The sequence below is a fragment of the Dendrobates tinctorius genome, unplaced genomic scaffold (assembly GCF_039654945.1).
Source record: "Dendrobates tinctorius isolate UK_male_01 unplaced genomic scaffold, ASM3965494v1 ptg000209l, whole genome shotgun sequence".
Classification (NCBI taxonomy): domain Eukaryota; kingdom Metazoa; phylum Chordata; class Amphibia; order Anura; family Dendrobatidae; genus Dendrobates; species Dendrobates tinctorius.
In genome coordinates, this window is record NW_027361876.1 from 9080 (window position 1) to 23435 (window position 14356).

General features: G+C 41.6%; 1 protein-coding gene across 1 annotated transcript in view; it reads left to right on the forward strand.

Annotated features, from left to right (window-relative positions):
• The first annotated feature begins 960 nt into the window (after nt 1–960).
• RPAP3 (RNA polymerase II associated protein 3) overlaps nt 961–14356 on the forward strand; it is a 97841-nt gene continuing 84445 nt past the window's right edge. Inside the window, exons 1-2 of the mRNA XM_073554233.1 lie at nt 961–1085; nt 1177–1298. Of these exons, the coding sequence (XP_073410334.1) occupies nt 1018–1085; nt 1177–1298 (190 nt within the window). The 5' untranslated portion in view covers nt 961–1017. The remainder of the gene's footprint in view (nt 1086–1176; nt 1299–14356) is intronic.

The window sequence follows — 14356 nt, forward strand, 5'->3', positions numbered from 1 at the left end:
CCACAGCATGATGCTGCCACCACCATGCTTGACTGTAGGGATGGTATTCTTGGGGTCGTATGCAGTGCCATCCAGTCTCCAAACGTCACGTGTGTGGTTGGCACCAAAGATCTCGATCTTGGTCTCATCAGACCAGAGAACCTTGAACCAGTCTGTCTCAGAGTCCTCCAAGTGATCATGAGCAAACTGTAGATGAGCCTTGACATGACGCTTTGAAAGTAAAGGTACCTTACGGGCTCATCTGGAACGGGTTAGCCTTGACTCTTCGGACAAGCCTGGCCTCGGCACGGGAGGAAACTTTCAAAGGCTGTCCAGGCCGTGGAAGGCTAACAGTAGTTCCATAAGCCTTCCACTTCCGGATGATGCTCCCAACAGTGGAGACAGGTAGGCCCAACTCCTTGGAAAGGGTTTTGTACCCCTTGCCAGCCTTGTGACCCTCCACGATCTTGTCTCTGATGGCCTTGGAATGCTCCTTTGTCTTTCCCATGTTGACCATGTATGATTGCTGTTCACAAGTTTGGGGAGGGTCTTAAATAGTCAGAAAAGGCTGGAAAAAGATAATTAATCCAAACATGTGAAGCACATTGTTCTTTGTGCCTGAAATACTTCTTAATACTTTAGGGGAACCAAACAGAATTCTGGTGGTTTGAGGGGTTGAATAATAAATGACCCTCTGAATAAACTTTTCACAATTTAAAAAAAAATTAAACAAAGAAATAACATTCTTTTTTGCTGCAGTGCATTTCACACTTCCAGGCTGATCTACAGTCCACATGTCACAATGCCAAGTTAATTCTGAATGTGTAAACCTGCTAAATCTGCAGGGGGTTGAATACTACTTGTAGGCACTATATATACACACATTGAGCTTTATATATTAGATAAACTTATTAATGCAGACAGATCTGAAACAAGGCTATCTTTAATAATTTATGAAAATTTTCAATTTTTGCTCAGGGAAATAATTGTTTTAAAGCTGGGAATTATGATGAAGCTATCGAGTGCTATACAAGAAGCATGAATGCTGATCCATACAATGCGGTCCTGCCCACAAATCGAGCATCTGCTTTCTTCAGACTAAAGAAGTAAGTGTTTTGCAGTGGTGTTTCTTTTCCTGAACAAGCTGACTACGATCTCACTTTCTTTCCATATGTTCCTTTTTTTTGTTATTTTTAGATATGCTGTTGCTGAATCCGACTGCAATCTGGCAATTGCTTTAAACCGTATCTACTGGAAGGCTTATGCTCGCAGAGGAGCCTGTCGCCTGGCATTGAAGAACTTCCAAGGAGCAAAGGAAGGTTGTCTAATGTTGTTGTTTTGTTTTTGTTTTTTGTTTTTTTTTACAAAGTCCCATAGAAGTATTCTATGAGTATTTATTGCCACTTTATTTGCTATTTGTGATACTGGAACAGTTCTGGTCATCAAGCAGCTTTCTGAGGTACAAGTATTGATAAAAAGTACAGTTTTAAGCAACATATTGACTTGCATTTACTAGTGATTTTTGTATTTGAAGGGGAAATATATAGTCATGGCCAAACATTTTGAGATGGACACACATTTTGGTTGTCATGTCTTTGTTTTTAGATATTTTAGTCTCATATTTCCATGGTTACTGAAGAACCGTTATAAGCATTTCACTTCAATTTTTAAACTTCTATTGACAAATACATGCAGTATATGTAAAGATCAATATTTACAGTGTTGTCCCTTATTTTTTTAAATTGAATGTTTTATTGGTTATATGAACATACAGAAAAGAAAATGCTTGGAAATTAAACAAATTGGAGACCATACCTGAATTAGAGGTCGAACGAGACAGTATCTCTAACATTGAGGGGGGGAAAGTAGTCACCGTTCAGTAGCCTCCAATGGGTAAGTAGTGAAAATTGATCATAACAAGTCTGACAGTCATCCCATACCTTGGCAAGGAAGGCTAGAGCGACTGGTAACTATGGGAAGGTAATGGAATAGAGGTTTTGGTGGAGAGGAAGCAAAGAGATACGATTCAACATTAATGACAAAGGTTTTGATCAGAAACACGCGTCGGGGCGCGTTCCTGCTTAAACCAGTATACCACACAGGTAATTATTTACCCACTCCAACCACCAATAGTCAGATTTGCATTTATGGTCAGATTTGCCATTGTGCGCTGTTCCATGTACCATTGGGTATTTGGCTGCAAGTAAACTATCATGGTTCTATATTGTCTATACATCATATTACCATTTGCCATTTCCCTATGTTATATATAGTACATTGCATCTCTGCACAATGTTTTTTATAGAGCATATGCCACGCTGACATTCTGTGCTGATACTCCATTTCTGCCTTTTTACAATTTTTTTGTTTTATTTATTGTGTATTATATGTTTTATTAGCAGTCTTCCTAGGGCACATGCCATGTTGACACTCTATTTCTGCTTTTATTGTCACAGTGACACATGTTTATATCACCCTTGTATATATTTTTGCTTTAAAGGGAAGGTGCCATCCAAAAAAATTTTTTCAGCAATTGAAAAAATGTAAAGAATTAATGTTTACATTTTCTTAAATATTATCATTTGTTTTTAATTTGGTAAAATATGAAAAATAATTTAAAAAAGTTTGGCATTTCCACTTGTTAACACTACTGAGCAGCTACTGAAATTTGGCACAAAAACCTTGTGTACAACTAGCTCACATTACTGCCCTGCAGTAATTATGGGTGGAATCTGCTGACATGGGTGTGATGTCACTCCTCTCCTCCCCTTCTGGGTGTTTGCTAGGGGAAAAGAGTGGATGACATTTAGGAACACAGTGAGCAGCCATTTTGATGGGGCCTGCAAAGTTACAGACTGTCTTTGTATGCAAAGTCTGGATCAGAACAGGTCATCAATCAGCAGAAATGTTTCCTGGATTTCTGTGGCGCAGACAAGCAGACGGTCCATCCATTGTGTATAAAACACAGCGCTCTATGTACAATCCCTGGCACCGAACAGGATGCCCCCCATAGACCAGCACACTGCTCTCTTGAAATACTCTGTGCTGCTGTCACCCTGCTCTTTTCACCATATATCAGGCCCCTGTCGCCTCGCTTTCACACATCGCCAGGACAGGATCTGAGGAGAGAAATGGGGTCTTCGGTCACCGAGGATGGCAGGCAGGAAGGATTCTGGGAGCAGGGTGACAGCAGCACAGAGTATTTCAGGAGAGCAGTGTGCTGGTCTATGGGGGGTACAGAGGGAGATATATGATGGAGGAGCAAGGTGAGGAGAAGGGTGACAGCACCACAGAAATCCAGGAAACATTTCTGCTGATTGATGGCCTGTTTTGATCCAGACTTTGCATGCAAAGACCCCATTCCCCTCCTCAGATCCTGTCCTGGCGATGTGTGAAAGCGAGGCGACAGGCGCAGTCCGAGGTGACGCTGGGAAGCAGGATAGGGGGAAATGGAGCCATATAGTAACGATAAAAATGAGACCCCTCTCTTCAGCTGCCTCACCAGCCCTCCCTGACCTCACCTAACTATTACCCCTGACCCGTGTGCAGGAGCTCAGCCAGAACCACCCTAGAATGGGTCTCCTTTTAGCAGATAATACTGCCATAGTGTTCTCACATAATACTGTCATATACTTCACACATAATACCGCCATATAGTTCAGACATAATGCTGCCATATAGCTCATACACAATACCACCATGTAGATCACACACAAAACCAGCAAAGTGACAGCAGCACAGAGTATTTTAGGAGAGCAGTATCACACGGGATAGGATTAGATACACGGCTCAGCAGTCAGTATCACACAGGATAGGATTAGATACACGGCTCAGCAGTCAGTATCACACAGGATAGGATTAGATACACGGCTCAGCAGTCAGTATCACACAGGATAGGATTAGATACACGGCTCAGCAGTCAGTATCACACAGGAGAGGATTAGATACACGGATCAGCAGTCAGTATCACACAGGATAGGATTAGATACATGGCTCAGCAGACAGTATCGCACAGAAGAGGATTAGATACACAGCTCAGCAGGTAGTATCACACAGGATAGGATTAGATACACAGCTCAGCAGTCAGTATCACACAGGATAGGTTTAGATACACGGCTCAGCAGTCAGTATCACACAGGAGAGTATTAGGTACACGGCTCAGCAGTCTGTATCACACAGGATAGGATTAGATACACGGCTCCGCAGTCAGTATCACACAGGATAGGATAAGATACACGGCTCCGCAGTCAGTATCGCACAGGGTAGGATTAGATACACGGATCAGCAGACTGTATCAAACAGGATAGGATTAGATACACAGCTCAGCAGGCAGTATCACACAGGATAGGATTAGATACACAGCTCAGCAGTCAGTATCACACAGGATTGGATTAGATACACGGCTCAGCAGTCAGTATCACACAGGATTTTTATTAGATAAACGGCTCAGCAGTCAGTATCACACAGAAGAGGATTAGATACACAGGTCAGCAGTCAGTATCACACAGGATAGGATTAGATACACGGCTCAGCAGTCAGTATCACACAGAAGAGGATTAGATACACAGGTCAGCAGTCAGTATCACACAGGATAGGATTAGATACACGGCTCAGCAGTCAGTATCACACAAGAGAGGATTATATACATGGCTCAGCAGTCAGTATCACACAGGAGAGGATTATATACATGGCTCAGCAGACTATCACACAGTAGAGGATTAGGTAACGGGTCAGCAGTCAGTATCACACAGAAGAGGATTAGATACACGGCTCAGCAGTCAGTATCACACAGGATAGGATTAGATACACAGCTCAGCCGTCAGTATCACACAGGATAGGATTAGATACACGGCTCATCAGTCAGTATCACACAGGAGAGAATTAGTTACACGGCTCAGCAGACTGTATCACACAGGAGAGGATTAAGTACACGGCTCAGCAGTCAGTATCACACAGGAGAGAATTAGATGCTCAGCAGTTAGTATCACACAGGAGAGGATTAGATACAGGACTCAGCAGTCAGTATCACACAGGATAGGATTAGATGTCCAGCGGATGGCCAAGTGTTTTGAAAGAGCAGGGAGCAGCTCCTATGTTTTGCAAGTGCAAGGGCAGCAGCTGGTCGGTTGTTTTGGAAAGAGCAGCTCGGTCTCCAGGAGCTCGTCCTGTATCCTCTCCTGCAGCTGGTATGTGCAGAGTGAACATCCAAGCCCTGTTATGCTGGAACAGTACAGCATCCGGCATAACAAGGCTTGCAATAGAGTGTAAATGGAGCTAAAAGGAAAGCACTGGGCTCTAATAAAATGACGCCTGTCCACACCTACAGCTGTGAATTGAGCTGCCCACAGAGGCGTGCCCAGTTTACAGCTGATGCTGCTGCAATGATACAGATAGGGTCGGGAGCCGACTCTTGTCTCTTATGCCCAGGGACTGCCGTAAATGAGCATGGAAAGTGTCGTTCTGCAGCCAGAAAGGTAAGATGGCAGCCCCCAGTGGCTGCATTAATACAGTAAAAAACTAACCATACACACCACTGAGTCAAGCTTAGGTGACAATATTTTTTTATACGATTTTCTTTTTTTCATTAAATTATGAAAAAACACGGCACCTTCCTTTTAATCTTAGTTTGATAATTTATACATACTAGCTTGGCCCGTGCGAAATTTTTGCACATTGGTCGTCGGGGGCGCAGGCAATTTCAGAAAAAGCAAGCTGGTCAGATGTAAATGTATTTCATGAGACGATGAACACAGACAGGTATTTATATATGTAGATTGGTAATATAATATATTGGTTTGGTAAGTAGAGGCCAAAAAATGCAGGTCATTGTGTCTTTCTGCATGTTTATGAAAATGAATGTTTAAACTGTATTTAGTGATAAAATCGTGGATGTGTGGTTTGTTTGGCTCTTTTCTTGCTGAAGGAAGCAAGTTTACCTTTCAAATGGTGTATCGTGTGTGCGTGGGGCAAAGTAATCAGCGAAAAAGCAGTATATTTTTACAAATGTGTTTGCATATGTGACTCACCATTTGTGTGTGTGGGGCGAAGTAATGACCGAAAAAGCAGTGCATGTATACAAATGTGTTTGCATATGTGACTCGCCTGCAATGAAGTGTGCAATCCTCCAATGTGCCTGAAATAGGCTGGGCAAGCACTTGAGCAAGCTGGAAAGATCCCAAGCCAAATGATTGGATTTGTTAGTGATGTCTGTAAGCAGCTTTGTGGTAGTGTGCTTTGGGGTAATGTGGTGCCCTCTGCAGGACATTTTTCCTTACTGCCGATTTATGAAAATTAATGTTTAAACTGTGTTTTGTGATCAAATCGTGGATGTGTGGTTTGTTTGGCTATTTTCTTGTTGAAGGGGGCAAGTTAACATTTCAAATGGTGTATCATTTGTGTGTGTGGGTGGACTATGAACGGAGATGCAAAAGTAATCACCGAAAAACAGTGTTTAGAAATAATAGAATAGATGGTGTATCTGTTTATAAATTTCTGCACTTTAATTTTGATCAAAATTCACACATAAGAAGAGTATCCAGCCCAATATGAATAAACATCAAAAGGGTTAAATTTAAAAATAATCCTTTTATTAATCATCGCATAAAACCACAATAAACATAGTAGTAATAGATGAAGTAGTCGGTGTTTGGGAAACAAAAATAAATTCCCCGGAACTAATTCAAAGCTTAGGCATATTAAAATGCACCATAGGAGAAATCCCCCAAAAAACAATGAGATATATGTAATAATAATGGTAAGATACGCCACAGGAGCTGAAAGTACCCGTATTACAACAGTCAAAACATCGCCCTGCACATAAAATCACAAGTCACTATAGATCCCATCTAGATCAAAACATCCAGTGCAGGGTAGAGAGACTGCTGATAGAAGAGCACTGTGACTAATATATAGGGAATCGCCCACCATAGAGGCTATGTCTCCTTTACTAAATAAAGTAACGGTGCAGATTAAAGTGCCATTTCATGCTTACCCATATGGGTGATTATCCAAGTACCAGAAACGTGCCCCGACGCACGTTTCGCCTCTCTGCCCCCCGAGGAAGCCAGATAGGCGAAACTTCCGTCGGGGCACGTTCCTGGAACTTGGATATTCACCCATATGGGTAAGCATGAAATGGCACTTTAATCTGCACCGTCACTTTATTTAGTAAAGGAGACATAGCCTCTATGGTTGGCGATTCCCTGTATATTAGCCACAGTGCTCTTCTATCAGCAGTCTCTCTACCCTGCACTGGCTGTTTTGATCTAGATGGGATCTATAGAGACTTGTGATTTTATGTGCAGGGCGATGTTTTGATTGTTGTAATACGGGTACTTTCAGCTCCTGTGGCGTATCTTATCACTATTATTACATATGTCTCATTGTTTTTTGGGGGATTTCTCCTATGGTGCATTTTAATATGCCTAAGCTTTGAATTAGTTCCGGGGAATTTATTTTTTTTTCCCAAACACCGACTACTTCATCTACTATTACTATGTTTATTGTGGTTTTATGTGATTAATACAAAAATTATTTTAAAATTTAACCCATTTGATGTTTATTCATATTGGGCTGGATACTCTTCTTATGTGTGAATTTTGAAGTATGGTGAGAGTTGCCCATCCCCTTCGGGGACTATGGAAATTGCTGATTACCCATGGTATCGGTTATATTAAACTTTAATTTTCATGTATTAATACAAATAAGTATTTTTAATCTGAGATTTATGCCACGTGGATAATGTGTCTATATGTTTTTATTTTTTAGGCATATTTGCATATACATTTCCTCATTGTCCATCATGCACATGTAGCTATATATATATTTATACGGCATTGGTCATTGTTGTTCATGTAGCATTTTATTGTTTACCTTTGCTATATGCAATATACTCTGTGCATGCCCTCTGATCTATGTCAGCCATTATTGGCCACCGGTGTACTTGGCAGGTACACACTTTTTGTTGTTAGTACCGTATTTTACCTTGTCTCAATAAACTTTTCATTTTGTTACTCGTAATTATTGGTCTATACTATTATTTATTTGACCATTTTGTTTGGGTGTTTCTCCTTAGTACTATTAAAACAAGAAAGTACAGGGAAACTGAAGACTGGTTGGGGAACGTGATTCTATTAGGAAAATTGACGTGCCAACCGCTTAAAATGGAAACATTTTACCTTAACCCCTTCCTGACATCTGACGTACTATCCCGTCCATGGGACCCGCGCCCCTATGCCCATGGACGGGATAGTACGTTATAGCGATCAGCGGCGCTTACGGGCGGAGCGCTGCTGGTTGCGGCCGGGTGTCAGCTGATTATCACAGCTGACACCCAGCACTATGTATCAGGGGCGGTCACAAACCGCCCCCGGCACGTTAGCCCCTGGCACACTGCGATCAAACACGATCGCAGTGTACCGGGGGGTTTAGGGAAGCATCGGCAGGGAGGGGGCTCCCTCCGTGCTTCCCTGCGGCCCCCGCAGCAGCGCGATGTGCAGCGCTGCTGCGGGGGCCTCCTTCCCTGCAGGTCCCCGGATCCAATATGGCGGCGGGGACCTGCAGGGAGCCGGCTTCCTCACTGCCTGCAAAGCGCAGGCATGAGGAAACCTTCTGCAGTGCCTGTGTCAGATCGCTGATCTGTCACAGCGATCTGTGATGTGTCAGATCAGCGATCTCACACATGACAGTGATGTCCCCCCTGGGACAGTGTAATAAATTTTTTTTAAAAAAGTGTGAAAATAATTTATAAAAAAAATCGCTAAATAAAAAAAAAAAAAAAAAAAAATATTCCCTAATAAATTCATTTTTTGGAAATAAAAAAAAAACAAAAAACAATAAAAGTTCACATATTTAGTATCGCCGCGTCCGTAACGACCCGCCCTATAAAACGGTCCCATTAGTCAACCCCTTTAGCGAACCCCTTAAAAAATAAAAATAAAAAGCAAAGCAAAAAACAATGCTTTATTATCATACCGCCGAACAAAAAGTGCAATAACGCACGATCAAAAAGACAGATATAAATAACCATGGTACCGCTGAAAACGTCATCTTGTCCCGCAAAAAACGAGCCGCAACACAGCGTCATCAGCGAAAAAATAAAAAAGTTATAGCTCGCAGAATAAAGCGATGCAAAAATAATTATTTTTTTATATAAAATTGTTTTCATTGCATAAAAGCGCCAAAACATAAAAAAAGACCTAAATGAGGTATCGCTGTAATCATACTGACCCGAAGAATAAAACTGCTATATCAATTTTACCGCAAGCGAAACGGTGTAAACGCAACCCCCAAAAGAAATTCTTGAAATGCTGGTTTTTGTTCATTCTGCGAAAAATAAGACCTCACATGACTCAGTGGGTCAAAATATGGAAAAATTATAGCTCTCAAAATGTGGTGATACAAAAACTATTTTTACAATAAAAAGCGTCTTTTAGCGTATGACAGCTGCCAAATATAAAAATCTGCCATAAATAGTAAATCAAACCCCCCGTTATCACTCCCTTAGTTAGGGAAAAATAATAAAATTAAAAAAATGTATTTATTTCCATTTTCCCATTAGGGCTAGGGTTAGGGCTGAGATTAGGGTTAGGGGTGTGTTGGGGTTAGGGTTGGAGATAGAATTGGGGGGGTTTCCACTGTTTGGGCACATCAGGTGCTCTCCAAACGCAACATGGCTTCTGATCTCAATTCCAGCCAATTCTGCTTTGAAAAAGTCAAATGGTGCTCCTTCCCTTCCAAGCTTTGCCATGCACCCAAACAGTGTTTTACCCCCACATATGGGGTATCGGCCTACTCAGGACAAATTGCAAAACAACTTTTGGGGTCCAATTTCTCCTGTTACCTTTAGGAAACCAAAAAATTGGGGGTAAAAATATCATTTTTGTGGAAAAAAAATGATTTTTTTATTTTCACGCCCGGGCGTTATAAACTTCTGTGAAGCACTTGGGGGTTCAAAGTGCTCACCACACATCTAGATAAGTTCCCTGGGGGGGTCTAGTTTCCAAAATGGTGTCATTTGTCAGGGGTTTCCACTGTTTTGGCACATCAGGGGCTTTCCAAACGCGACATGGTGGCCGATCTCAATTCCAGCCCAAAAAGTCAAATGGCGCTGCTTCCCTTCCGAGCACTGCCATGCGCCCAAATAGTCGTTTACACCCACATATGGGGTATCAACGTACTCAGGACAAATTGCACAATAAGGATCCTGTTACCCTTGGGAAAATAAACATTTTGGTTGAAAAGATCATTTTTGTGTAAAAAATATGATTTTTTAATTGTATGGTTGTACGTTATAAACTTCTGTGAAGCCCTTGTGGGTTCAGAGTTCTCACCACATACCTAGATAAGTTCCTTGTGGGGTCTAGTTTCCAAAATTGGGTCACTTGTGGTGGGTTTCCACTGTTTAGGCACATCAGGGGCTCTCTAAACGTGACATGGTGTCCGATCTGAATTCCAGCCAATTTTGCATTGAAAAAGTCAAACGGCGCTCCTTCCCTTCTGAGCTCTGCCATGCGCCAAAACAGTGGTTCCCCCCCACATATCCGGTATCGGCGTACTCAGGAGAAATTGCACAATAACTTTTGCAGTCCAATTTCTCCTGTTACCCTTGGTAAAATAAAAAAACTGGACCTGAAGTAATTTTTTTTGTGAAAAAAAGTTAAATGTTCATTTTTTTTTATTTTTTTTTAAACATTCAAAAAATTCCTGTGAAGCACCTGAAGGGTTAATAAACTTCTTGAATGTGGTTTTGAGCACCTTAAGGGGTGCAGTTTTTAGAATGGTGTCATTTTTGGGTGTTTTCTATCATATAGACCCCTCAAAGTGACTTCAAATGTGGTCCGTAAAAATAAAGTGGTGTTGCAAAAATGAGAAATCGCTGGTCAACTTTTAACTCTTATAACTTCCTAACGAAAAAAAAATTTGGTTCCAAAATTGTGCTGATGTAAACATGTGGGAAATGTTACTTCTTAAGTATTTTATGTGCCATATCTCTGTGATTTAAGGGTATAAAAATTCAAAGTTGGAAAATTGCGAAATTTTCAAAATTTCAGCCAATTTTCTATTTTTTTCACAAATAAGCGCAAGTTATGTGAATGAAATTTTACCACTATCATGAAGTACAATATGTCACGAGAAAACAATGTCAGAATCACCGGGATCCATGGAAGCGTTTCAGAGCTATTACCTCATAAAGGGACAGTGGTCAGAATTGTAAAAATTGGCCCGGTCATGAACGTGCAAACCACCCTTGGGGGTAAAGGGGTTAAGGATGGACCTCTATAGAGAGGAGGATGGAAAGGTATCCCAGTGAAACAATTTATTGGCGATTTTGATCTTTTCCTTGTGCGTTTGAATAATCAACCTTTCCATACACTGGGTCATAGCAGTATTTGGAGCCATTCTTCTGAGGAAGGTATATCCTGAGATTTCCTGTGACTTGGAATTATTGTTTTGGCGGCCTGAAGCAGATGTCTCAAGTTCTCCCTTATTTTTCAAGACTTGGGCAATTCGCCCTGGCAGCTGGATATCAACTTCTAGACCAAATCCTGAGTACAGTAATATCCCAATTTTGCCTACTCAGTGCTGGAAGTTTATTAGAATTTTGTGTTTTTCTTTGTTCCCCATGATATGAGGATTAATTGCTTGTTCTTAATCGGATTGAGATCTATAAAGTTTCCTGATTACGAATCCAAATTTTATTTTATTTTTTTTGTTCACTGAACCACTGATTTGTCACTTTTGCCTTGGGACATGGTGCTCCATCATGCTGGAAAAAGCATTGTTCTTCACCAAATTGCTCCTGGATTGTATAGGAGAATTTTCCCTTAGTTGATGCCTAGATACTGTTCTTTATTCATAGCAGTGTTCTTAGCAAAACTGTGAGTCAATAGGGCCATATGAGGGGTTGTTTTCTTTGCGGGACGAGTTGTAGTTTTGAGCAGCACCATTGGTTTTACCATTTAGTGGACTGGAAAACGGGAAAAAAATTCCAAGTGCAGTGAAATTGCAAAAAATTCCACAATGGGTTTTTTTTTTTTTTTTAATTTTTTTTTTTTTTATTTACTGTGTTCACTAAATGCTAAAACTGACCTGCTATTATGATTCTCCAGGTCATTACGAGTTTGCAGATACCGAACATATATAGATTTTTTATTTCAAGTGCAAAAAAAAAAAAAAATCCTAAGGGTTTTTTTTTTTTTGTTTTTTTTGTTGTGTTGCCATTTTCCGTAGATGCAAAGTTTTGATTGCCTGTTTATTGCATTTGATTTGAACTTTTATATTTTAAAAAAAAAATTTTAAAATATTTTTAAACCTTTTTTTTTCTGCTTTTTACTTGCTTCAATAGTCAGTTTAGGAGACTTGAAGCTACATTGACAAGCATGGGGGTCTTCTGCAAATTCCTGATTGTCATGCCAACCCCATGATCATGTGATGGGCGCCGATTGGTTTCCATCGCGGTCATGTTGACTGCCGCTGTCATAGATTGACATCGGCATTTAACATGATAACATCCGTGGGTGGATCGCGATTCCACAGCAAGATGAATGAAAAACTTCCGGCTGCCTCTTGTTAAATCTCATTGTCAGTGACTGACAGCAGGATTTAACTGGTTATCAGCCCCGGGCGAAGCACTGCTCCACTCGCAGCTGTTAAAGGCACATAAAGTGTTTAGAAAGATGCGAGCTCGGAGTGTGCGTCCGCATCAAAGTCAAGGACACCACAGTATGACACAGGACTCACGGTGTCTGTCACTATTTCTTCTCCGGACAGTCATTCTTCCACATGTCCCAAATACTCTGAAGGGGGCTTCATCAGAAAAAATAACTTTGCTCCAGCGTTCTGCAGTCAAATCCCTGTACTTTCTGCAGAATGTCACTGTCTTTATTTTTATTTAGAGAGAAGTGGCTTCTTTGTTGCCCTTTTTGACATTGGCTCAACTTCCAAATTCCTTGGCCTCCTTGTGCCTCCAGATGCACTAACACCAGCTGCAATTCCAATGAAAGCTTTGTGCTGGTCGTGAGCTGATCCCGTAGCTAAAGCCTTATTAGATACCATTCTTTATTCATAATGTCTCCAAACATTCCCCTAAAAGCAATTTCTCCCAAAGATCCATGAGCAGTTTGGTGATGAACATTGTTTTTTTTCCCAGCATGAAGGAGCACAAGGCAAAAGTGATAACTACCGTAAGTGGCATGGTGAGCAAAATATTTACATTTTGTGTCCCTGGTCAAGAAATTCCACAGATCTAAATTCTATTGAGAACCTGTTATCAGTCCTCAAAAAGCAGATGGACAAACAAAACGAAGCAATCGTAATAAACTCTAAGTAGTAATTAGACAAAAATCAGGGTTTGGCCCAGATGCTGATATTCATCATGCCAGGGCGAACTGCAGAAGTCTTCAGAAATCTGGGTAAACACTGTAAATATTGAGTCTTTTCATAAACTTGATGTATTGGTCAATAAATGTGTAAAAACGTATAAAACTGATTTTAATTGTACTTCAGTAACCATGGAAACATCTTTCTAAGGCTAGTTTCACACTAGCGTTTTGGAGCGCAGCGACGGCCTGCGCACGGCCGCCGCTAAGCCCCGCCCCCTGCAGCGCCTCCGCCGGTAGCTCCGCCCACCGGCGCATGCGCCCTGCGTCCCCTATCTTTATCACTGGGGGCGCAGGCCGTGCGCAGTATGCGATTGGCGGCGCATGCGCCTTTTTGACGGTGCGCCGACGCAACCAAACTGCAGCAGGTTGCGTTTGGTGCAGGTCGGTGCACCGTCAAAAGGACGCATGCGCCGCCAAACGCATACTGCGCACGGCCTGCGCCCCCAGTGATAAAGATAGGGGACTCAGGGCGCATGCAGCGTCATGCGCCGGTGGGCGGAGCTACCGGCGGAGGCGCGGCAGGGGCGGGGCTTAGCGGCGGCCGTGCGCAGGCCGTCGCTGCGCTCCAAAACGCTAGTGTGAAACTAGCCTAAAAGATCTAAAAACACTGAAGCAGCAAACTTAGTGAAAACCAAAATTTATGTCAGAAACTTTTGACCATGACAGTAAAGGCTTTTGAAAACGCTTTAAACTCCTTTATTCTTGGACTTGTGGTGCACCAGATAACTTTCTGCTCTGAGAAGCTGTCCATCATTTTGCACAGTAATATAACTGACTTTTACCGGTTCTTTTCAGGGATGTCAAACTCAAATACACAGTGGACCAAAATTAAAAACTTTGGCAAAAACTTTGATATTTCTAACATTAATTTAGAAAAAATAGGGGCGGTGGGGGGAAAAAGATCAGCTGGGGAAAAATCTGCCTAGGATAGTAAAAACCCAAGTACTGCAGGAGAAGTAAGGGTTGTGGGGATGGTAGACAGCAGTATACCAGGG